The 25,275-nt window shown below is 40.9% G+C and overlaps 5 protein-coding genes across 6 annotated transcripts; 2 read left to right on the forward strand and 3 right to left on the reverse strand.

The window, feature by feature from the left end:
- The first annotated feature begins 344 nt into the window (after positions 1-344).
- On the forward strand, positions 345-6,546 carry LOC115766257 (eukaryotic translation initiation factor 2 subunit 3). Of its 2 annotated transcripts, XM_030710117.1 has the most exons (5): positions 363-428; positions 1,037-1,211; positions 4,859-5,095; positions 5,166-6,039; positions 6,100-6,546. In XM_030710117.1, the coding sequence occupies exons 1-5, from the start codon at positions 363-365 to the stop codon at positions 6,173-6,175; spliced, it is 1,428 nt and encodes a 475-aa protein (XP_030565977.1). In that variant the 3' UTR covers positions 6,176-6,546. The 2 variants fall into 2 exon arrangements, with proteins under 2 accessions (XP_030565976.1, XP_030565977.1); XM_030710116.1 differs by lacking the exons at positions 4,859-5,095; positions 5,166-6,039; positions 6,100-6,546 and adding an exon at positions 2,335-4,339 and having other exon boundaries at positions 345-428.
- A 2,171-nt stretch (positions 6,547-8,717) lies between these two features.
- On the reverse strand, positions 8,718-13,235 carry LOC115766246 (AF4/FMR2 family member 4-like). Its single transcript, XM_030710109.1, has 5 exons — positions 13,174-13,235; positions 12,999-13,114; positions 11,086-12,377; positions 9,098-10,113; positions 8,718-9,017 (listed from the first exon to the last, which is right to left on the reverse strand). Exons 1-5 carry the CDS (start codon positions 13,233-13,235, stop codon positions 8,933-8,935), a joined length of 2,571 nt encoding a protein of 856 aa, XP_030565969.1. The 3' UTR covers positions 8,718-8,932.
- LOC115766262 lies at positions 12,876-15,694 on the reverse strand. The gene is made up of 3 exons (XM_030710122.1): positions 15,652-15,694; positions 13,174-13,588; positions 12,876-13,114 (listed from the first exon to the last, which is right to left on the reverse strand). The coding sequence occupies exons 1-2, from the start codon at positions 15,692-15,694 to the stop codon at positions 13,314-13,316; spliced, it is 318 nt and encodes a 105-aa protein (XP_030565982.1). The 3' UTR covers positions 12,876-13,114; positions 13,174-13,313.
- A 2,029-nt stretch (positions 15,695-17,723) lies between these two features.
- Positions 17,724-20,245, forward strand: LOC115766243 (putative ammonium transporter 2). Its single transcript, XM_030710106.1, has 3 exons — positions 17,724-18,206; positions 18,787-19,182; positions 19,244-20,245. The coding sequence occupies exons 1-3, from the start codon at positions 17,761-17,763 to the stop codon at positions 20,166-20,168; spliced, it is 1,767 nt and encodes a 588-aa protein (XP_030565966.1). The 5' UTR covers positions 17,724-17,760; the 3' UTR covers positions 20,169-20,245.
- Positions 20,246-21,204: 959 nt separating this feature from the next.
- Positions 21,205-24,895, reverse strand: LOC115766254 (heat shock 70 kDa protein cognate 4). The gene is given in 3 exon segments (XM_030710114.1): positions 21,205-22,023; positions 22,025-23,215; positions 24,760-24,895. Coding segments are annotated over 2 exon segments (1,959 nt in total). The 5' UTR covers positions 24,760-24,895; the 3' UTR covers positions 21,205-21,255.
- Between the last annotated feature and the right edge of the window lie 380 nt (positions 24,896-25,275).

Below are 25,275 nucleotides of genomic sequence, written 5' to 3' on the forward strand. Positions count from 1 at the left end.
CAGTCCATCAGGGTTGCATCTTGATTGTTTAGCAAGCGATTATCGACCTATGGAAGCATATGTTATTTTAATTAGTTGCTGTTGCTTTGCTTGAAATGTTGGGTTAATTTCAGTCAAAGTTAGGATTTCAATGTCATCCACAACGACTTAAATGAATAAAATATTTACTTGAAGAAATTGGAACTGGTTCCGGCACCAAAAGAATTTGGTTAGCTTCTGCCGATTAACAACACTCAATAGATTACAAGGCATTTTCGGTCCTTTACAACACGCGCGGACAATATTTAATGTCGAGGTGTAAACGAGCTGGCCAATTCATTTTTTAATTTTATATAAAAAGCGTTTTTAAAAATATTAAAAACATGGCCACGGCTGAAGCTCAAGTCAATGTGAACACAAATTTGCAAAAGCAGGACCTTAGCAATTTGGTGAGTGTGCAAGAATATGAGCCGAAAATACCACCTCCGAAACGATGGCAATGTACGCGTCTTCGCCGTCTGTTTAGACGCTGCATCCTGAAGCAACGGGGAGCGTTGTCACAAAGCGGCCATTTCTATATGAAATAGTGAACTCATTGTTTTTAAAATGAATTAAAATGCATTTAACAAAGATTGCCATGAATAACAACGTATTTACAACAATTTCTGTTGTTACTCGTTGGCCGTGCGAAGCGACCTCAAAAGAATGCAGCACGTGGCGTTAGCTGCTATGTTTGGCCAGCAATGTCGGGCTTTTCCGCTGTACGCGCTATTTGGCATATGTTTTCAATATGTTTGGAAATATCAGCGAACTAGAATGCAATTAATAAATGCGGCTCAACTGTTGCTACAATATCTGATGCAATACACAGTCGATTCTAACCTCAAAATGTACGGCTTTTTGTACGCACACTCATGCCACATAAATGCGTATGTATGTTTCTGTGTGTGTGCGTGTTGTGTGTACACTTGTGTTAGTCTTAGGGGGTTTTTGGGCGTGTTTTTACGAACTTACTAACTTAGCTTTAACATTTATTATTTGTATATTTTCCTTGCAGGAAATCAGCAATTTGACGCCCCTGTCGCCTGAGGTGATCTCGCGCCAAGCTACCATCAACATTGGCACAATCGGCCATGTAGCGCACGGCAAATCCACGGTTGTCAAAGCCATCTCCGGCGTGCAGACTGTCCGCTTTAAAAATGAATTGGAACGAAACATTACAATTAAGCTCGGTGAGTGACTTTTGAACTGCTGCAATAAGGCTGGAATGAGACTCAATATTGGATTAATTAAATAAATAATGATAAAAAAGAAAGCGAAGCTTACAAATAGAATATTTCTAATATTCGAATATAGTTTCGCTGTAGAGTGTCATTTCAGTCTACTCATTGTCATTGTCATACTTAGTTTATAAGCTTAGGCTTGTTGCTTTAGGCAAAGATTATTCTGTTTTATAATCAATAAAACTTCAATTTTCCTTGCTGTATCACATAAATTACTAATAAACAAACCTAACAAAATGCTGACGACGGCACAACGCGCACTAAAAAGGCCTGTTCCAGTTTTCATTTCCGCGAAGAAAATTGAGAAAGTGACTTACGTGAATTTTGCTCATTTTTGCATTTAATTGTTTTCCAAAGAATTTATGTAAAAGAAACAATTATAGTTCCGGCATTTTAAATTCGTTATACAAATCGTTTTTCTTACAATAAATATAATAATATCTGCTGTTAAATGATTTTCAATTTAATCTATTAATATACACATTGTTTAAAATATTTAAATACCATATATTAAATTTGTAAGCTCTATGTTACATGTTCGGAATTTTGAATGTGTAACTCGGAACTTGTCACGAAAGAATTCAAATTCTATATTCTAAGTTTTGTTTGTTTTCTCCATATCATTTTTAAATATTATTTTATTGCGCTGTACACAACGCGTAGTCTTAAGTTTCGTATTGTTTTGGATTAATGTTCTGAGCGTTCTGTAAATGATTGAAACATAATTAAAATAATGACTTAAATTGCTGGATTAGTCCCCCAACAAATACAACACACGCACTGTGTCGTCGCATTAGTAGTTTGGAGTTGATCATTAACTGTCGCTATTCGTAAAAATGAAGAAAATATAATAGTTTTTTTCTCTATATACTTCTTGGTATCACGACTTGTTTCTCTTGTTTGCGTAAGATTAGTTTCTTAGAGCTTTGCAAAAATTTAATTTCTTTGATTTCGATAATCCAGCAATTTAATTAATTCAGTCCATTTTTTTCTTCTTTTTCGTTTTTCGTTTGCCTAACGACGCGCGTTAAATAAAAACAAAAAAAAAACCAAACCAAAATGTCATTTGCAGAACGCTTAAGCGAAAAGAAAATCCAAAAACTTTTGCACTCCAAGCAGCACCGCAATGCATACGATCGCAAGCAGCGCCAGCTGCTCAATCGCCGGCGACAACGCACCGGAAGTAACCGACTGGAGCTGTCCCATAACCATTTATTTGCGCAATATACACGGACTACGCGCAGCTTCAGCCAAAGCTCGTTGAGTCCCAGTCACAGCAGCGGCTATGGCAGCGTTTTGGGCTGTGACGAACAGGATGCTGCACCGCCGCCGTCCATTGCCGCACATCGCAACCCAGCTGCAGCTGCTGCCACGCCCCCAAATCTGCTAAAGCGACGACGTAGTTCCAGAAGCGGCTCTCAAGATGTGGAGCCATCGCCCGCTTTGAAGCGCGCCAAGGATAACAGCGGTCAGCTCATTAAGAAGCCAAAGGGAGAGTATATTGTGGAGCGTATTGAACGTGTTGAGGTGCTGCACTACGCGCCCGTGTTCTATGTCAAATGGCTGGGCTATGACAGCAGCAAGAACACCTGGGAAGATTTCATTAATTTGGCCGACTGTATGCAGCTGGAGGATTTCGTGGAGCGCCAGACGCTTTTTTACGCGGTTCACATAGCGCAAATCAGCAAAGAACTGGAGGCACAGCTGGCCGAAACGGCTCCACTGGATATGAGCAGCATTAGCATGAAGGACGATGTGGAGAATTATGAGTCCTTGCCTCTGAATTTGGATCTGATATTGTTAGCACAGTATCGTGCGGCGGGCAGTCGCAGTCAGCGCGAGCCCCAGCGCATTGGAGAACGAGCACTGCGACGCCTTCAGCTGCAGCGTTGTCACTATGCACGCCGTAAGCAGTTGCAGGCGCTGGCTCAGTTTGAGAAGCGCATGAACGCCGTGGAGCTGCCGGCACCGCCTATACGCGTCCAGAACGATGTCGACCTGGAAATCATCGATTCGAGTTTCGTTTATATTCAGAAGAACATATTGACCGATGGTGTGCCGCGACCGGAGGCATCAGTTTTGGGCTGCAGCTGCAAGGAACAGCCAGGCATGGAGGAATGCAGCGCCATGAGCCGCTGCTGCGCCCGGCTCGCCGGCGAGCTGTATGCCTATGAGCGTACCACGCGACGCTTGCGCCTGCCACAGGGCAGCGCCATCTTCGAGTGCAATAGTCGCTGCTGTTGTGATGCCAGCTGCACAAATCGCCTGGTTCAAAACGGACGCAAGCATCCGTTGGAGCTGTTCAAGACGAGCAATGGACGCGGTTGGGGTGTACGCACACCGCATTCCCTGCGCAAGGGGGAGTTCGTGTGCGAATATGTGGGCGAGATCATCACCAGCGATGAGGCCAATGTGCGTGGCAAAGCCTACGACGATAAGGGACGCACATATCTCTTTGATCTGGACTACAATACGGCAGCTGAGAGCGAATATACCATCGATGCGGCCAACTATGGCAATGTCTCGCATTTTATCAATCACTCGTGCGATCCCAATTTGGCCGTATTCCCCTGCTGGATTGAACACCTGAACATGGCGCTGCCCCATTTAGTATTCTTCACACTGCGCCACATCAAGGCCGGCGAGGAGCTGAGCTTTGATTATATACGCGCCGACAACGAGGATGTGCCCTATGAGAATCTATCGACAGCTGTGCGCGTCGAGTGCCGCTGTGGCGCCGCCAATTGCCGCAAAGTGCTCTTCTAGATGCAGCTTCCGCAAATGATGAACAAATTAATTGTTACACCTTAATACAAATACATACACACATATATCTATATGCATATGCCTATATATATAAGAATTTAGCGCTTAAGTTTATTTGACAGATTCACTTGAAAAACAATTGACATCAAAAACCTTATGAAAAACTATTCAGTTGCATATATTAAATTATTTATTGTTATTTTGTGCATGCATTGCTTAAACATTTAACGCATCAATTATTTTTAAAATGTTTTTCAAGTTAAATATATCACTTTTTTTTATATTATTGAAGCATTTTGCGAATTGCCCCCTGAATTTGTACTCACTTATTTTACCCGTAGTTAATATATATATATATATATATGTTTTTTATGGGCTATACGCACGCCTTTATATTATGTATTACTTTAAAGCTTACGACAAAATCTAAAATAAAATATTTCAAAACTAAATTGCGAACTTAATATATTAAATTAGGGCGATTCGATCTGGGAATTAAAATTAAAAGCAAAGAAACCCGTTATCTTTCTTTAATTTATTTTTCATATGTTTTTCATTTTTTTTTTGTTTTTTAAGCTCGTTTTGAAATTCACATTCATTTCATTTAAGGAAATATCAAAAATAATTGAATTTGATTAGACACTAATAATAAGTTATAGTTGAAAAGATTTTCATTATTACTTTTATATTATTATTATATTTTGTGCCGTTGTTGGAAAATAGATGAGAATAAATTTCATGTCTGTTTTTAGTCTTTAATAATATCAATTAATATTACCCGGTTTTAACATGTTGCTAACCAAGAAATCTTGTTTTCCAAATTAATTTAGGATATGCCAATGCAAAAATCTACAAGTGCGACAATCCCAAGTGCCCGCGCCCGGCCAGCTTTGTATCGGACGGCTCCAGCAAGGATGACAGCATGCCATGTGCGCGTCTCGCCTGCTCTGGTCGCTTCAGATTGGTGCGTCATGTGAGCTTTGTTGATTGCCCCGGTCACGACATTCTTATGGCCACTATGTTGAACGGCGCCGCTGTGATGGACGCTGCACTGCTCCTAATCGCTGGTAAATGAATATCTTGTAGAATCCCGAAATGTTGAATTTTTCTAATATTTAATTTTCCTCCCTTGAAAAGGTAATGAATCTTGTCCACAGCCACAAACCTCGGAACATTTGGCAGCCATTGAGATCATGAAACTGAAACAGATTTTGATATTGCAAAATAAAATCGATTTGGTCAAGGAGAGCCAGGCAAAAGAGCAATACGAAGAGATCACAAAGTTTGTGCAGGGCACTGTGGCCGAGGGTGCACCGATAATTCCAATTTCGGCCCAGCTGAAGTACAACATTGATGTTCTCTGCGAGTACATCGTTAACAAGATTCCTGTGCCGCAGCGTGACTTTAAGGCGCCGCCCCGTCTCATTGTTATACGATCCTTTGATGTAAACAAACCTGGCTGTGAGGTGCAGGATCTCAAGGGCGGCGTTGCTGGCGGCTCCATATTGAGCGGTGTGCTCAAGGTCGGCCAGGAGATTGAGGTGCGTCCCGGTGTTGTGACCAAGGATAGCGATGGCAACATCACTTGCCGTCCAATCTTCTCGCGCATCGTGTCGCTGTTTGCCGAACAAAATGAGCTGCAGTATGCAGTGCCCGGTGGCTTGATCGGTGTGGGCACCAAAATTGATCCCACGCTATGCCGTGCCGATCGACTGGTCGGTCAGGTGCTTGGCGCCGTCGGCAATTTACCAGACATTTACATCGAGTTGGAAATTTCGTATTACCTGCTGCGTCGACTGCTCGGCGTGCGCACCGATGGCGACAAGAAGGGCGCACGTGTGGAGAAGCTGCAGCGCAATGAAATCTTGCTTGTTAACATTGGATCGCTCAGCACTGGAGGTCGCATCTCTGCCACCAAGGGGGATCTGGCCAAGATTGTGCTTACAACGCCCGTTTGCACGGAGAAGGGCGAGAAGATTGCACTCAGCAGACGCGTGGAAAACCATTGGCGGTAAGTGTAAATATCCACTGGAAATGAAATTTTTTTTAAAACTGTCTTCTCCGCTTGCAGTTTAATTGGGTGGGGACAGATCTTTGGCGGCAAGACAATTACGCCCGTACTGGATAGTCAGCCAACGAAGAAGTAAATAAACCAGCACGACCAGCTACCAGACCCGCTCCGAATTCATATTCAATTTAAGCGTTTCAAGTGTGTGTGTGTGAGTGTGTATACACAAGATCGCAAACGATTCTTTGATTCGTTTGACCTATTTGCTGATTTTGTCCATCTTCTCTGCACCGTCTCTACATCTTTAAAATCCTGCGTCGTCGTCCTCCTTCACGTCCGTTGATAGCAAAAAAAAAAAAAAAACCAACAAACAAACAAAATAGAAAACAAAACAACTGAAAACTGATGCATACATACCTTAAATTATTGAATTTTGTATGTATATAAACGATTATTGCTGAGAAATGTTATGCGTATATAGCAAATCCGAGCATTACAAGAAACTAATAGGTTATACCATATACATATTATATAAAAACAAAACAAATCTGATACATCGTAAAATTGTTTTTATGATTTAAATACAAAAAGAAAGTATAAAATGGTATGCATTTTTACAATTAAAAACTAAACAATGTGGTCGTTTTCATTGCCCTGGGGTAGAGTAGGTCCTGCTAAAAAGCAAACAACTCTTTTGGAAATTTCTATTTAGTTTTAATAACGAGCTATGGACATTATAATCAACTTTTCTTTATAGATTCTTTTATTTGTTTAAGCATTATTATTACAACTTTCACATTTTAAAACATGATCATTTTTTATTATTTAATTATTATTTATTTTTAAATTACACATTTTGAAACATTTATTAATTTATGTATCGTACTTCATTTTGTTTTTACCTAGCGCACACTAAATTAGCTGTAAACTACTATGTATGGTGTGTTTTTTGTTATTTTTTTTATAATTATTATTTTCACTGATTACTGAAATAATTTCAATATTAATTAGCTTAATTAATAAAAATTCGTACTTAGTCGCGATTTATTTAATTGCTGGAAACATTTAATTTAATACTATTGAGATTGAGTAATTTTAATTTTAATACTTTTTTAAATACCTCCTAACTTGCGTTGTGATCGGTACACTTTGAGCATTTTAAAACTGAGCTTTTGTTTTTCGTTGAACACACATTTTAAACAAATTCAAATATATATGTTTATATTGTATAATTCATATCTATCAATTTGAGCGATGTTTGAACACAATTAAGTATAAGCTGGCTTCACCGGAATGCATAGTCTTAAGAACGGAAACCAAGAAATTTCCGCTCAAATCTGTCAGTGTCGCATTCCATATAAGTAAAATTACTTATTTGGATCTAAGCTCGTTTACAATAAAAGAACTTCAACATTTTAACATTAAAATGTGCTTAAAAATAAGCAATAATTGAAAAGCATGTTAAATAATAGTTACAAGTTATTTGATATTCGCATTTCTTTGTCTTTGTCTTTGGTTTTCCTACCTGAACTTTGCCCAAGTTCCTCAGTTATAATATTTATATTATCATTTAAAATTGTTTGAATAAGAAATAAACTAGTTCTTGTGTTAACAAAAGCAACTCAAGATAAGTTGTTGCTTCGAGTGTCGCTTAATAGTGTAACTATATCGTTTAGACTTCAATATGAAATGCATTTCTTACAAGATAAAAATGCGGGACTCACGAGAAATGTGTCCATTATGTGTACAACAATTTTTTTGTTTTGAATATTTTTTATAAGTATGCATGGTACTATCAATAGATATTCCTAATAAATAATATATAATTCAATGAACGTAAAACACAATTAGAAGAATACTATTTTATAGATACATTTAACAAGTACATTATTACATTATTCCTTGAACAAGAAATCAATCTAATAATATATATATTTATATGTATTTACTTACATACATTGAACACCTTAAAGTGCTGTTGGTTATCCTTGCGTATACTTAATATATAACACATACATTTACTCGCATTTTTCCAACTAATTCTTGCTTACTTGAGCTCTTATGATAGAGACTCATTAGGTATTGACATTTACACTTAGACTGGGACTGTGAGTATTCGTGAATGTTTATTCACTTTTGTGTGCCGAGGGAAAATGACTGTAACTTGGTCAGCTTACATTTATAAAAAATGTTATTATATATTATACAAACATATATAATACATATTCATTGACAGTTAACATTGGCAAAATTGGAGTTAGTTTTTTATTTTTGTTTTGATTTGAACTTGATACCCACACGTACATATATATCCATATAACGATCGACAGAGATCAAGTTTCTGATGAAGTCCGTCTACTTAATTTATGTGTTTGGATTTTGCTATTCGTTTTTAACATATCATCTTGTAACAATTTTGGGATTTTCTCTAACGGTTTCAATAATTTTTGCAACTCTTTTATAATACAATTTGAAATACTTACATAGTTACAAATATACATATACTTGTGCAGAAATAAGCTAATTTTACATTCCAATGCTGGTTATCATAGCTACACACACACATATATATACATATACATATATATATATATATATATATATATATATATATATATATATATATATATATATATTTATATTCATATATTTATATATATCTGTACATATAATCATGTTGCTTGAGCAATTTTAAAGTACATATATATTTAAGTATATACCTAATTTTAGAACGTAATCTTTTACAAATATATTGTATTTTTTCATTCGGGTGTTATCTAGTTGTTTGTATATGCCTTTTGGGTTGGATATAGAATCAGAAGCCTGCGTTTTCTTTAGGATGCACATTTTGGCATTTGGATTTGGGTGTGGCATCTTAAAGAAAATGGCTCAAATCTCATTCGTTGACATCCTCATCCGATGAACTGGCCGCGGGTATCGTCGAGAATTGCCACGCCTCGCGATTGTTGTTTTTGCTGACACTGTGGAGGCGCATAAAAAATACAAAATATATGAATTAATGTTTTCTACATATAAAATGTTGTATATCGTATATATATACCCATGCTTTTTGGCATTGCTGGGCAGCGTGTGCGAGCTGCGATAGAAGCTGTCGTGTGGCTCCTCCTTGGTCTCCTCCAGAGATTTGCGCTGCAGCGTCATGGTTTCTTGCGGTGTTAGCGCATTGCCCCCACCACCGCTCAGCTCCGCGTTCAGATAATATTTGGCACTCTGTGCGATCTTGCAGTTTTCGCACTCGCTTAGATAGTCGTCGTCCAGGCTGGTGTCGTTGGGCAAGAAATGCTCGTTAGGATTCAAACAGTTCTTCGATGTGGTGCACACAGGTAGCTGTTTGCTGGGCGTGCTACTGCGCCCACTCTGCACCTTGGCCACCAGCTGCGGATAGCTGGGCATCTGGCAATGGGCAATGGCCAAGCTGCTGCTAGTTGCTGCCGTTGCACCCGTGATCGCTGCCGCCGGTGAGCTCCTTTCGCTGTCACGTTTTACGCGCAGTATTTTTGGCAGTGTGGTGCTTTTACCAGTCGTCGTTGTCTTCTCATTGTTGTTCTCCAGCGGCGGTATGCTGATCACCGAGGGTACTTTGCTGACCACGCTGTTGATGGTGCTGTTCAGCGAGATCTTGCCGCTTATGTGCTTGGGCAGCGTATAGGTCACATGGTTGTTGGCCAGCGGATAAAATGTGCTCGAGTTGATCTTGCTGTTCGTCTTCTCGCCGCAGCTGGACGAGGGACTAGTCGGGGGCAGCGTCAACGTTGCCGTTTGCTCCTTCCGCTGATACGCGCTACTAATTGTCGATTTGCTTAGCGTATAAATGGTGGCCACCGCATTGTTGTTGCTGCCGCCCCCGCTGCTGCTGCTGCAGCTGCTGGTGGCAGTTGTTGCTGTTGTTGTTGCTGTTTTTAAATTCGTTTGGCTTTTGTAGAGTTTCGGTGGTAAAGTAGGATTGCTTTGATCGTTGATCGAGCTGTGCTGCTGCTGCTGTTGTTGTTGTTGTTGTTCTTGCTGGTTATAAAAATGTTGCTGTTGTTTCTGCGTTAGATTCAAGTAGGCATCAACCTGCAAGGATTGCCAACGAGATTAGCAAAAATTCAAAGGCAAATAAATACTATAATTTTTGTTACGGAGCATGAAACCACCAAAACGCGCGACAATAAAAATATTTAGTAATCTTTTCGTCTAAAAACCAATATTTGACTTTAAATACTTTTTCATTCGTATTTTATTTCAAGAGTTTTGATTTTGAGGTATTCTAGACCTCTGATTAGAGCTGGAGATCTATAGCTCAAATCATAAATAGAACGTCCCGTTTTCCGAAATCGACAAATCTGGAATTTTAAGATGAGGTCTTGTGAGAAGGCTGCATCCGTTTTTAATCCGAACCGTTTCGAACACGGATCTACAATATATTTTTCACTATGAACCGAAACTAAGGCCGAAACAGTACAAAAATATTTATCTCTTTCATTTGAAAAGCGAATAGAAAAGAAAAAGTTGAAGTGTTTCATTAAAATGTTCAAAATATATAACAAGGCAACGTTAGAACCGAATCCTGGGATCACGGATGTGGAAAAGCAGAAACGTTTATTGGCGGCAAATTAGCTCAGACCGTGAACCGAGCCATCTAGCTTTTTCTCTCTTGGGTTTGCAGTCCTTATATGTTTGCTTGTATTCCCCGGTGTACAGGGTATCTCGTAGTCGGGCACTCTCTACCAAAGCACGTATATTTGATTTTTGTACAACAAGATCCTCATCTCAAAAATCTAAGGACTATAAACTAGATAATTTATTAACTAACTAAATAAGGTAATGTATAATTATAATAATGAATAAGAGATTTTTGGTTTCATTTCCCCGTTTTTCGGCAAATATGTATACATATGTATCTGTGCGAGTCATTCATTAAAGATTAGACTATTCAGAACTGTTTTTGGCCTTAATACTTATACATATGTGCACATAATAGTGAACGAATAATATAATTCTCGAAGTTAAGCATTCGCAATGGGATTACTTACATTTCGAACTCACCTTTCGATTCAAATAGGCGCTGGAGAGCACATCGACACCGGTCTGGGTAGCAGCAGCAGCCGCTCCACTGCTGGAGGCACTGCGTCCGCCCCCGCTGCTGCTACGTGTACGTTCGGCAGAGCTGCTCGAGCTACTGGAACGCTTCTGAACACGGCCGAGCACAATTGGAGGCGCACTGACATCCTCGTGATGCGGCAGCGGCGGCGGCGGTATTATAGCCGAGACACTGCTCGCAGTGTGCGAAGGATGTGGCTGCAGCTCATCGCCTACCTGCTTCGAAATGGTGGCAATTTTGGGCTCCTGAGCACTGGGATTGCGCGTACCGCTGCCGCTGCCAATGAGTAGCTCCTGGCCGTACTGCTGCTGCTGCTGCTGCTGCAGATTAGTTGTAGACTTGGCGCGTTGGCCATAGGCCAGCGTGGCGGTGTGTCTTGTACTGGCGCTGGGTGACAGGGCGCAGGCATTGTTGCCGGTCGAGGCAAACAGTTTGCCGGCGCCGTTGAGAAATGCATTTGCATTCGCATTGGCATTGCTGCCCATATAGGACATGGGCACATGCTGTATGGGGCACTGGCACATGGGCTTCTTTGTGGCCTTGTCCGTGGAGCTAGAGCTGACGCTGCCGCTGGAGCTAGAACTGGACTTTGGCTTGACGGTGACCACCTGCAGTGGATCAGCCATGGCAAAATAGCGCGGTATGGTGCGATGATAGCGACGCGAACTGGATGGCGTTTTGCTACCCTGCTGCTGCTGCTGCTGAGGCAGAGGCAGCGTTTGAGTAACCGAATCTGCTTTGCCGCTGCTGCTGGATGTGCTGTGTGCTGCTGTGCTTATGGTCGCTATTTCCATTGGCGGCAACATGTCTATGGCGGTTGTGGACAATGCTGCTGCCAGCAATTGTTGCTGCTGATTATGTTGCTGCTGCTGTGTAAGATGGTGTGTGGGCGTGGCCAGCATCTCGCTTGTAGCGGGCAATGAATGATAGCTAGCTGCACTGGCACTTGCATTGATCTCCACGTCGGCTACAGTGAGATATTGCTGCTGCTGCTGCTGTGGCTGTTGCTGGTGCAGCAGTTCTTGTGAGCCGCGTGGCGTGCGACGCGCCGCTGCATACGCCAAGGAGCTGGAAGCGCTGCCAGTTGTGGCAGCGGTGGTTACACTGGCGCTTATATTAAGATGACAATTTTTATAGCTGCACTCGCTGCTAACACTGGGCTTGGGCGTGGGCAGGGTCTGCACACAAATCGAATTGTTGGCCGCCGGCGCTGGCCCCGACAATTGCTGCAGTTGCTGCTGATGCTGCTGTTCCAGGCTGAGCTGATGTTGCTGCTGCAGTTGTTGCTGCTGTTGCTGCTGTTGCTGTTGTTGCTGTTGCAACTGGTGGTGCTGCTGCTGCTGCTGCTGCAACTGTTGCTGCTGCAGCTGGTGCTGTTGCTGCTGCTGCTGCTCGCTTTGTAAGCTATAAGGCGGCTGATGATTCTCGCCAGTGGCAATTGTGGTGACGCCACCGCTGTTGATATTTATATTAATCAGATTTGTAGTGCTCTGTGTGTACTGATTGGACTGTGCAGCAGCAGCTGCAGCAGCGGCGCTCAACTGATGTGCGTGGGGATGCGACGCAGTAACAGGCACCATCTGCTGCGCATATGCATGTGGGTGTGGATGCTGCTGGGGTTGTGTGTGCAACTGTAGCGTGTGTTGTTGCAAATGCTGTTGTTGCAATTGCTGCTGCTGCTGCTGCAATTGTTGCTGCTGCTGTTGGTGTTGCTGCTGAAGCTGCTGCTGCTGCTGGCTGACGCTGGCCAAAGCCTGGCGCTGGACATGGCTGGGCAGTGTAACGGTGCACTGAGCGCTTAACGCCTCCGCCTGAGATATGGCCACGGCTTCCTCATAGGGTGGTGGGGCCTCTCCACGCGGAAAATAGCCGCTTGGTGGCTTCCAGAGTGGATAATGGGTGGTGGCGCCGCCATACGAATAATCTATTGCACTCAGATTGCCCTCCATGTAGCCCATGTTGCCGGCAATATAGCTGAAAAGGCATGCCAATTCAACTAAGGACGCTATGAAATTCTTTAACTTGAAACTCACCCAATGCTGCCCACAATGCTGCGCTGATCCTCCGTGTTCTGTCGATTCTCGCGTGCCCGCATCTTACGCTGTCGCAAACGATTCACCAGGAAGAAGAGCAAAGATAAGGACAGCGTGGCTGTAATGCCACTGGCCACCAGTCAAATGCCAAAGTCGGTGCTGCCATCGCTGAACTGATCGTCCAGGCAGATGACCTCGCAGCAATTGTTGCCGCTGCCGACCGTTTGAAAGGACTTGCATTTACTAAACGCCTCGCACAACACCATTTTGCACGCCTTGGGCAGCCCGCTGTCGCAGATGCACAGACGACACGAGTCCGGTCCGGGCATATAATGCATGCCCGTCTCATAGAGTTTGCCATTGTAATCGCGACAATGGCCGCCCGGGATAAGGCTAGAGCTCACCGCGTTGCTATCTAAAGACCAAAAAATAACATCGAAAGTTAATTTTAGTTATTCATTATTAATAATAACAATCAAATAAATAAATAATATATACAAATATATATGTAGATTGCTAAAAAGAAACGAGAAATTATGTTCTAAGAAGTATTTTAATATTGCACTTTAACAGAATAAATAGCATAAAACTTTAAAATTTACTTTAACACATTTTTATTGTAAAATGTGGGAATTTGGCTCATGTTGTATTAGGGTACCAAATGTTTTTTCTACTGCACTAAAGCTCCGAGATTTTATGAGTTAATCGGGGTTTTAACTCGATTATAACTTTCTTGAAACGTAATAAACTGAGTGGCACCTGTTTTATTAAGATACAATTACTCGCTATGTAAGTAGTCCAGTGGAACATTTGGTAAGTTATCTAGGCACATGCATACTACAACTTTATGATGTATACTACTCTTAAACAATTCTACTACTCTTTAAAAATATCTAAAATTGATTCGATTCTTTATATTGACAAAAGATATTTATACATTTTTTCACTGTATCAATTGTGAATTGAAAATTGCAAAGATGTATAGAAAGAGAAAAATAATAGTTAAAATATTTAAGGGTCGGAGGATTTAAGCTATTGATATGGCTTTTCTTATTGATGGAAACTTCTAGTTTCTAATTTCTTGTAGTATGAATTAGTACTTTGAACAAATTTAATAATAGCATTAAAGAGACTTCAATTTTAACTATTATCACAAAAGTAATATGCGATATTTTATAAATGTTTAAGTTATCAATTTTCGATTAATATTAAATTGTAAAAAAATGATAAACAAAAAAAAAACAACAAAGTTTTAAGCTTTAGTTATGTATATATTAGGTTCAAGTAGAGTTTTAGCTAAAGATTCACACACATAATTGCATATATGTATGTGTTTCCGAGCAACTGTATTTCTTTATTTTGACACACTTGACCAAGTTTCGCCTCGCTACTGATTTAACAGTTACCGTTTTTCGTTCAAATGCGAACATTAACACACAAGCACACACATACATAAAACGCAGCAGGTGCTGTGCCCCCCTTTCGCCATGCACACACATATTCAGATACATATATCGATACATATATGCATATCGACATACATAGCCATAACATTTATCACTGGAATGAAATTAAATGCAAACGCATTACATTTTCAACATAATTTAAATGCTAAACAGCAAAAGCAAATTCAAATTAAAAACAAATATATGCAGCATTTGCTCTGCGGCAGGGTGGATAACAACGGAGAGGTGGGTAGGGGCTGCATAACATGCACTGGCACAGCCGACACGAACCACAAAACACGAGTGCGAAAGGCTAGGCAGGAAGCACACGAACGAAAATGCCAAACAGTGTGCCTTGCGCCCCCGCAAAAGGAAAAAATTGCTGCGAGTTTCCAAGTGAAATTTTTGCAACTCACATACACACACACACCCAATTCAGCCTCACACGTACACACCCAAACACATGGCAGAGTATACATACATGCAACAACAAGCACACACGGCAAACCACCCAACAGCCACCCACATACATACAGACTGAGAGCAAGCGAAGAGAACAGAGGCAGACAGAGGGAGAGAGAAAGTAAGAGCGGAATGGGCAGCAGCACTAACGCAACATTTTGCACGCCACTTCCTTCGCAGCGCCCAGTGGAAAAGCTTTATGCCCCTTTTTGCAGGAGTTGCTGCCTGCTGGCTGGCAGAGAAAAAGAGCGCAGCTCTTGTATGTGTATATGTGTATGTGTGCCCCGTGTCCCATAAACTGTGAAACTCTGCTGTGGCCATGGACCATATTACAGTTATTGTAGATAGAGAACATCAATTGAAAATTGATTTTGGATAGAAAAATTATTGCACTGCCCTATAAAGATCTCATTTAATACATATTTGTGTCATATGCATTTCAACTACGAGGCTTAAAATAATGAAGAAAAAAATATACGTTATTACTGTCCTGCTCTCTTTAGCACAGCCAGGATATGGCTTTATGCTTGTGTGTGTATAAAGTTCTACAGTTTTCACTATATCCTTTTACCTTTGGCATTTCCAATAAACGCAAGCACTGCCAAAAAATACATTTTGCTGGCGTTAATTTCCACTTTCAACTGCACAATTTACTATTAGTTATTAGTTTCACAGTTTTTATTTGATATTTTCAACGGTTTTTACGAAGGTTCGAGCAATACCAACTAGTGCTAAAATTTATCTGTGTGACCGTTTACGGTAAAACGAAAGTAACCAAAGTGTATTTGTAACTGAAATGAAATACTAAAAATACCAATTTCAACGTAAAGAGAAAAGGAAGTGACGTTACATTTGTTGGGCGTCGGTGCAAGATAGGAAGACGTTAACGTAAGCGAATGCATCTAGAAGTATGCTATACATAATGATAAAACGAGAATTGTATCCATGAATTATGATATACATAAATATTGCTTTTTACTAATTGGCTGGTAAGTCAAAGCTTTTTATGGTGACGTCTTAAGTTTCATTCGATCTGCTTCAAACTCATTTTTAAATTACTATTTAAAACCGTTATGAATACGTGATTCAGCTTTTTTAAAAATTCCACCCACAACTTCAAAAACGTTTTCAATGATCTATATCTATAAAATATTATTTAATTAATAATCTTAGATGCAAAATGCGGCTCAAAGCTTTACATTTTTACATTACATTACATTACATTTTTTTATCATTTTTTTATATTTTTTTTTATTAATTGTACAATCATAATTTAGTACCTTAACAACGCATGGATAGAAAATGTAATTAAGAACCGAACACGGCCGAATGAGGATTTTACATCAAAGTTTTATTGAACGAAAGTTTATTTTTCGGCTCCAAGCTTCTTACCACAAGACTAACATGGGTCCTGTATTCAATGGATTGTAAACTTATTTTAAAATTATATGAATATATTAAATATGAAATGTATATATATAATATTAAATTATAAAATATTCACTTACTTCACTCATAAGCAGTAGTTTATTAACTACATTCTCTAACATTTTGCCAGATCAGACATTTCGTGACAACAGAGGCTATATTTCGTAAAAAAAACGGTTTTAATAAAAAACACGAAAAACAGAAACCTGAAAATATAGAGGACAGCATTAGCAATCCTGCTCTCACTCTGCAACGGAATCAGCAACTTTTTTCAGCAGCATGTTAAGGACATACGATTGTCAACATTATGTCGGAATGTTCTTCAATCACAACAAAACACTTTAAGCTCTAGCACAAACATATTTTGGAAATGCATTTTTTGTATTAATTGGATAAACACTGCGCCGCTGCCAAAGAACAAATAACAATTGAATCGCAAATTAGTGATTAAATCAAGGTAACATATTTTTATGTATGTGTATTCTAATTTAAGTAAAATACCTGCTGTATTAGGCTACAGAGCAAAAATAAGTTGAAAATAGGTATATCTCGTAATTGAATTTCATGCTAAATGAATTGTGTTCATTAAATTTGCAAAGTGTCCGAGGCATGCAACGGCCCCAAAATACAATGACAACAACAACAAAATTAACTTAATCGCAATATCAAGTGCGCAGGGTTAAACAATGGTATAAATAACACAGGTGAATATCTTGTACCCAATGGCATTCAACTAGATATAAGCAAAAAAATGTTGAGATACATTTTCTGAGTCTTATTTCTCTTTTTAACCCTTTTTTATACTTGAGTAACTTGGACTTTTTATTAGTGCACCTTTCAATGTTGTTAAAACCATTTATATATTATATTTTTTGTGTTTAAGAAGTATATACCTCTATAGATAAGAAGATAGATTTAGAAATTTACACCGCGAACCTCTGGGACTAGACGTGGCACGAAAAATGTCTAATATACCACTCTGGCCTGTTACGTAAACGTTGAAAGCACTAGCATACCCTCTCAGCTCATTTGCCTGGATAAAGAGTATAATTAGCTCGGTCGCTGTAAACAGCACGCACACAAAATGCAGCTAAATAATATAGCTATTGGTGGGGGCTGTGATTAGCTTGCATTTAACTTAAATGAATGTAATTTGTGACTTTCCTTCCGAAAAACATTTGCATAGACTTCACTCGTAGAGTAAATCGGCTGAACACCGGACGTGGACCGGAACTTAACATTAAACAAAAAAATGGCTTCGAAATTGGAGAACGCTACAGCCGCACAGGTGACTGCATTGAAGGGTGTGATCCGGAACAGCAGCTATGTGATACCAGGACTATATGATCTGTCCGTTGAGGACACCAATTGGGTGCTGACCTCATCCTTTATCATCTTTACAATGCAAACGGGCTTCGGCATGTTGGAATCGGGCTGCGTTTCGATCAAGAACGAGGTGAACATCATGATGAAGAATGTAATTGATATTGTGCTTGGCGGCTTCACATATTGGCTTTTTGGCTACGGCATGAGCTTCGGGCGCGGACCATTCTCCAATCCATTCATAGCTATAGGTGATTTTCTGCTCGATCCGCCCGTTGGCGACGAGCTGATGGGACAAATATTTGCCGCCTTCCTGTTTCAATTGTCATTTGCGACGACGTCCACAACGATTGTAAGCGGCGCCATGGCCGAACGGTACGTTAAAAATGGACTCTAACTAATTATAAATGAAGAAAGAATAATATACCTAAGCACGCTTAAATACTTTTGCAGGCGTGGCCAATAGTTCCTATATTTAAGGAGTATAGTGAGACTTCGGGCTTCACTCTATGGGTTACCCAAGCCTTTTAAACTAGTCCTTCAATCAAGATACAAATATTTACGTGCTAAAGTTATCGGACATAGCCTTTCGATATTTATCTAATGATTATTCAGCTATCGATAATTTGCCACACTGATATACAGATTAAATACTGATATGCAGATTAAATACATTTAAAGACGTGGGGCCAACAGTTCATATAGTAATCCGATTTGATATGTTATTGGAAATATGTAAGGAGTATAGTGAGACCTCGGGTTTCCCCTTTCTGGGTTACCCATATCTTTTTAAATATGATTCAATATATTGCCCTATTCAAGTGTGTCTTAACTAGACCTTCAAATTCAAATATTTACGTGCTAAAGTTATCGGACATAGCCTTTCGATATTCTTCTAATGTTTATTCAATTATCGATCTGTTTTGACATCTCTGATATGCACTCTTTTCCACAGCTGCAACTTCAAAGCGTACTGCTTGTTCTCGTTCCTGAATACGGCTGTCTATTGCATACCCGCTGGCTGGGTGTGGGGCGAACATGGATTCCTTAACAATCTGGGCGCCGTGGATATTGCCGGCAGCGGTCCGGTGCATTTAATAGGCGGTGCCGCATCCTTTGCTTCGGCTGCCATGTTGGGGCCGCGTTTGGGACGCTATGCCGAGGGTATTGACCCGCTGCCGCTGGGCAATCCGGTTAATGCGTGCATGGGTCTCTTTGTGCTCTGGTGGGGCTGGCTGGCGTTCAATTCAGGCAGCACCTACGGCGTCAGCGGTGCCAAGTGGCAGTATGCAGCGCGTGCAGCTGTAATGACCATGATGGGCTCATTTGGCGGCGGATTTGTTAGTTCACTGTAAGTGAAGGAAAAACCAACAAAGATTTGCCGAGAATTGATCATTCATACCCATTTAAAGTTACTCGTTCTGGCGACACGATGGCCGCATGGACATCATGGATCTCATTAATGGCATTTTGGGCTCGCTGGTCTCCATAACTGCTGGTTGCTTTCTTTATCGCGCCTGGGAAGCGCTGATCATTGGTGCATTGGGCTCGCTGCTGTGCGTTGTGACCATGCCGCTTTTCGATCGAATGGGTGTGGATGATCCGGTGGGCGCCAGTTCTGTGCACGGTGTCTGCGGCATTTGGGGTGTCCTTGCCGTTGGCCTATTCGCTGACAATCCTATACCTCTGGACACGACTAAGGGACGCAGTGGTCTGTTCAAGGGCGGTGGTTGGTATTTGCTGGGAATACAAACGCTGTCCGCCTTTTGCTTGGCCTGCTGGGGCATTTGTTCGACGTTAATGTTGCTCTATGTGATTAATAAAATAATACCCATACGTATGGATCCGCACGAGGAGCTGCTGGGCGCCGATCTCACCGAACATCGCATACGTCACTCACAAATTGGACTGTCGCGCGCCATTTCTGCGCTGGCCCCCATCAAGATCGATCTGCAAGAGATTATCGGCATTCAGCCCATTGGAATCAATCCGGGTCATGAGCGCAGCATCGAGCAGCTTCGCGCTGCGGACGACAAACTGCAGCAATGGCAATCCTACCTGGAGCAAGTGAGTGGCAAGGGTAACAAGTTGGGCACAACCCAGAAAACACTTGAGGAACAGCAACTGGAAACAGACATAACGCTTAATCTAAAATCTGGCGACATTGAGCAAGAGAAGCCGAGTAGCGTCTTTGGGCGCAAGGCGAGATCGGTGCATGTTATAAAGGACAAATGGAGCCAGGACAAGGGCTCCTACAAGCCCAACAACAGTGAGTTGCCGGTTATTAGCCCAGTGGCCAGACTGGATAAGGATGGCAACTTTGCCTGGTTGGACTAAAACTAAAACTGCAGAATAGTCAAGTCTTAAATATAAGTCTCTTGCAAACCCATTGGGTTTATAACATAATTCCTATTTAAACCAATTTTGGCATTACATATTTCTTATTTTATTAGTTGTAGATTGAAATTAAAATTATATTAATCAAATATATCCATATATAGTAGTACTACGCCCATTTAAGCATCGACTCGCATTTTTCATCCAAGAGCGAATTTTGCGATAAGCGTGAAACATCTCTCAAATGAATTTGAACCAAGATCTTGGGAAATTAATTTGAGGACGTTCGTTTGGTAAACAAAAAAGGTTTCATACCTCTGTTTTCGCGATTGGAATTTCCTGCGAATGGAACTTCCGTAAATTATATATGATAAAATGGTCCGATGTGGATAAGATTTTATACAGACAGGTAAGGAGAATAGTGCAAGTATTTAATTGTAGCTATACCTATACCTATATAATATACAGAAATAATAGCCTTGAGGTACAGGTAGACGGGAGTTTATATATATATATATATATCAAGAACTCAAGACTTAACTAATTAGACAAACCAAAAAAAGCGTTGATTCGAGACTATTGCTGCGTTTACGCCATGAGTCATGATTTTCTAATTCTGCTAAATTAAACAAAGCCCCGTTGTATGCTACATTTTCAAAGTAAACCACCTAATTTTTTTTTTAACAGAATCAAGCATTAGTCAATTTATGCAGTCTTTTAGGCGCAATCGGCCGCTAGTATAAGGAATTAGTATTAGTGCGAAGTATTAAAAGATTTTCTTTTCTGCAAATCTCAAATTGATTTATTTTATTCAAGTACAAGCAAATATTGTTTGGATGATCGATCAATGTACGATAATAATATAATATATATGTATCATCTTATATGTTTAGAGCAGTGTTTGGTTTCTTTTTATATTTCTATATATTTTACGTGTTGCAGTTGTATTATTATAATATAACTTTCAAGAGCAGTTGTCGTTTGTTCTTGTGGTTGGTATTTTCTAATTTAGAATCCAAGTTGAATATGTTTTGTGTAAAATGTAAATTGTGTTGATTTATTGTGTGGTTTTTGGTTGGCGAGTTGTTTAATCGACCTCCTCAATGGTGGGGCCAGCACCGCCGGCACCAGCAGCTCCGGGAGCAGCGCCTGCGCCAGGCATACCTCCAGGCATACCGCCGGGCATGCCACCGGGAGCACCACCGGCGCTCTGGTAAAGCTTGGTGATGATTGGATTGCAAACGCCCTCCAGCTCCTTTTGGCGGTGCTCGTATTCCTCCTTATCGGCCAGCTGATTGGCATCGAGCCACTTGATGGTCTCGTTGCACTTGTCCATAATGGTGGTGCGATCCGAGTCCGAAATCTTGCTCTTCAGGTTGTCCTCGTCGAGGGTGGCCTTCATGTTGAAGCAGTACGACTCTAGACCGTTCTTGGCAGAGATGGTCTCCTTCTGCTTCTCATCCTCGTTACGGTACTTTTCGGCCTCGTTGACCATGCGCTCAATATCTTCCTTGGACAGACGACCCTTGTCGTTGGTGATCGTAATCTTGTTCTCCTTGTTGGTCGAACGCTCCAGGGCGGTAACATTCAGAATACCGTTGGCATCAATATCGAAGGTCACCTCAATCTGGGGCACACCTCGTGGTGCTGGTGGGATACCCGACAGCTCGAATTTGCCCAATAGATTGTTATCCTTGGTCATGGCGCGCTCGCCCTCGTACACTTGGATCAACACACCGGGCTGATTGTCCGAATAGGTGGTGAAGGTCTGCGTCTGCTTAGTGGGAATGGTGGTGTTGCGCTTAATGAGCACGCTCATCACGCCACCAGCAGTCTCGATACCCAGAGACAGGGGGGGTAACATCGAGCAGCAGCAGATCCTGCACCTCCTGCGACTTGTCACCGTGCAAGATGGCAGCCTGGACGGCAGCACCATAGGCAACAGCCTCATCGGGATTGATGGACTTGTTCAGCTCCTTGCCGTTGAACAGATCCTGCAACAGGCGCTGCACCTTGGGGATACGAGTGGAGCCACCGACCAGCACAATATCGTGAATGGCCGACTTGTCCAGCTTGGCATCACGCAGAGCCTTCTCCACGGGATCCATGGTGCTGCGGAAAAGATCAGCGTTCAGCTCCTCGAAACGAGCACGCGTAATCGAGGTATAGAAATCGGTACCCTCGAACAGCGAATCAATTTCAATGCTAGCCTGGGTGGAGGAAGACAGCGTACGCTTTGCACGCTCACAGGCGGTGCGCAGACGACGCAGAGCACGCTTGTTGGTGGTCAAATCCTTCTTGTGCTTGCGCTTGAACTCCTGTACAAAGTGAGTGACTAGACGATTGTCAAAGTCCTCACCACCCAAATGGGTATCACCGGCCGTAGATTTGACCTCGAAGATGCCGTCATCAATAGACAGAATGGAGACATCGAAGGTACCGCCGCCCAAATCGAAAATCAACACATTACGCTCTCCAACAGCCTTCTTGTCCAGACCATAGGCAATGGCCGCGGCAGTTGGCTCGTTGATAATACGCAATACGTTCAAACCGGCGATGGTACCAGCATCCTTAGTCGCCTGACGCTGTGAGTCGTTGAAATAGGCAGGCACAGTGATGACGGCATTGGTAACCGTCTTGCCCAGGTACGCCTCGGCGGTCTCCTTCATTTTGGTCAACACCATGGAGGAGATCTCCTCGGGGAAGAAAGTCTTCTTCTCATCCTTGTACGTAACTTCAATCTTGGGTTTGCCATCAACGCTAACGACCTCGAAGGGCCAGTGCTTCATGTCGGATTGCACGGCCGAATCATCGAATTTGCGACCAATAAGACGCTTAGCATCAAATATCGTTTGAGTTGGATTCATGGCCACCTGGTTCTTGGCGGCATCACCAATCAAACGCTCCGTCTCCGTGAAGGCAACATAGGATGGGGTGGTACGATTACCCTGATCGTTGGCAATGATCTCAACCTTGCCATGCTGGAACACACCCACGCAAGAGTAGGTTGTGCCCAAATCAATACCAACAGCTGGAGCTTTAGACATCTGCAATGAGTGAAATAGAATAATTTGTGGATTAATTGATTAGATTTAATTTTTTTTTTATTTAAAATTGTGTCAACGAACTTTGAAAAATTTGTGTTGTCTGGCAACTCTGTTAAAACAAACACAAAGCTGTGCATATTATTGGAAATTGGAAAGCAAGTGCTTAATCGGTTAAATGAGGACACTTCGGACAAAACAATATGGTCATATTTTAATGGTTTTATAATCAATTAATATTATTTTACATTACTAGACACATATATCTCCATGTAGCTAGCGCATTATAACAAACTAATCAATTAATTTTGTAGAAAGCCTGAGGCTGCAACCCTGGCCATGAAAGTAGTAAAATAATTGTTCACAACGCTTTTCGCCTTGTGTTTGTAATTCCTTTTGCGCTGAATTTCATGTCAACGGAAACTGGTTGCTAATGTCACAGTCAACACCCAAAACGGTGAAACGTGAGCATATGACTAACTATAATGGCCGAGGCACTTATGTATGTACATATATACGTACATATACATGTACATACAACGATCAAAAAGATAAACTGACAGATAACAATGGAGTTTCATTTCAGCAGCAGCTGCTAATTTTCATTAAAAGGTGCAAGCACCGCATGGACACAAAGGCGAAAATTCTGGAATGCTTGAAACCCCAAGCATGCACACACATAAGTGTGTATCTATATGTACGCAAAACCACGCCGTTGCCAGAGCGTTTGGATTGCACAATTTGTCGTGCGTAAGAAAGAGATGAAGCTAGTATACAAGCACGCGCGCGCTAAATTTTATATGTATGCAAGTTTGAAAGGTTTTAATTCCATCTACGCGTGCACACGCATACATTGAAATGCCGGTTAGCAACCACGCTTAAATACAGCAAATAAAAAAACTATAAAAACAAAATTTTCAACAGTTAATATTAAATTAAAAGAAATAAAATGTTCGAATAATAAATATAAAAGCGGACGTCAGCAGCCGACCATCATCATGACTCATGATGACATGAGTAGGTAGCGTGCGTGTGATGCGGCATATTTTTTCAATGGAATATTCCAGTACAACCACACTTAAAATAAATCCGCACATTACGATAAGGCATCAAATACAAACGTATTTATATCTACGTATATGCAAGGCTTTAATTATTTATTAGAAACCACAAAAGCAATGCAAAATCGAATGACGCAATATATATGCATGTACTATGGTAATTACACACGTTTAAGTGCTCGAATGTATGTACATACATACATGCCGTGAATGTGCATTTATATATGTACATATAAGTACCTCTGTTCAAATTCTAAAGATTAATCACTTGCAACCTTATTTTTTTAAACTTAATTTACAATTTCGAAAGCTACAAATTACAATGAACTACTTTTAGTACCCGTAATGTAATTATTGATTAACGCCGGAAAAAGCACATGTTAGTCACTGGAAATTTGTTTCTGTGCAAACACGCGGCATTGAGCACGTGCAAAATTTAGCGTGCATTGCTTTATGTTAATGTAAATTGTTAAAAAAAAAACTTACCTTTATGTGTTGCTTAATTAAAATGTACTAAATATATGGATAAACGTGTAATTGCTTCTTCACTTCTTTGTCCCACTTAAATTTCTTTCTGTCGAGTCGACACTCAGACGTTCGATCAAACTGGCACTTGTAATAGGAATAATGATGGCGTACGATGGTGCCTTTACTTATAGGCGCGTTGCCCTGCTCTGGAAAATTCTAATATTATGACCTGATGTGGCAAGGCTGGCCAAAACAGTGTTGCTCTAGTAACTTTCAGTATTTATCGAAAATAATCAAATGCTGTAGCCCTGCTTGCTATATTGGAGCTGACATGCAGATAACAAGCGCGGGAAATTTAAAATGTTGCAAAAACAAATTTTTATAGCACTGCAGTCATAAATCAATAAAAAGTAATAACAATATTTGTGTTATCAAGACCCCACATCGAAAGCATCAAGTAGCTAATGGCACGTGTTATCAGCCATACTTGATATACTACTGATATAGACAGGATTAGAATGGAAATTGGTATTT

Source organism: Drosophila novamexicana, unplaced genomic scaffold, assembly GCF_003285875.2.
Source record: "Drosophila novamexicana strain 15010-1031.04,08,12 unplaced genomic scaffold, DnovRS2.1 tig00001079-arrow-arrow-pilon, whole genome shotgun sequence".
Lineage (NCBI taxonomy): Eukaryota > Metazoa > Arthropoda > Insecta > Diptera > Drosophilidae > Drosophila > Drosophila novamexicana.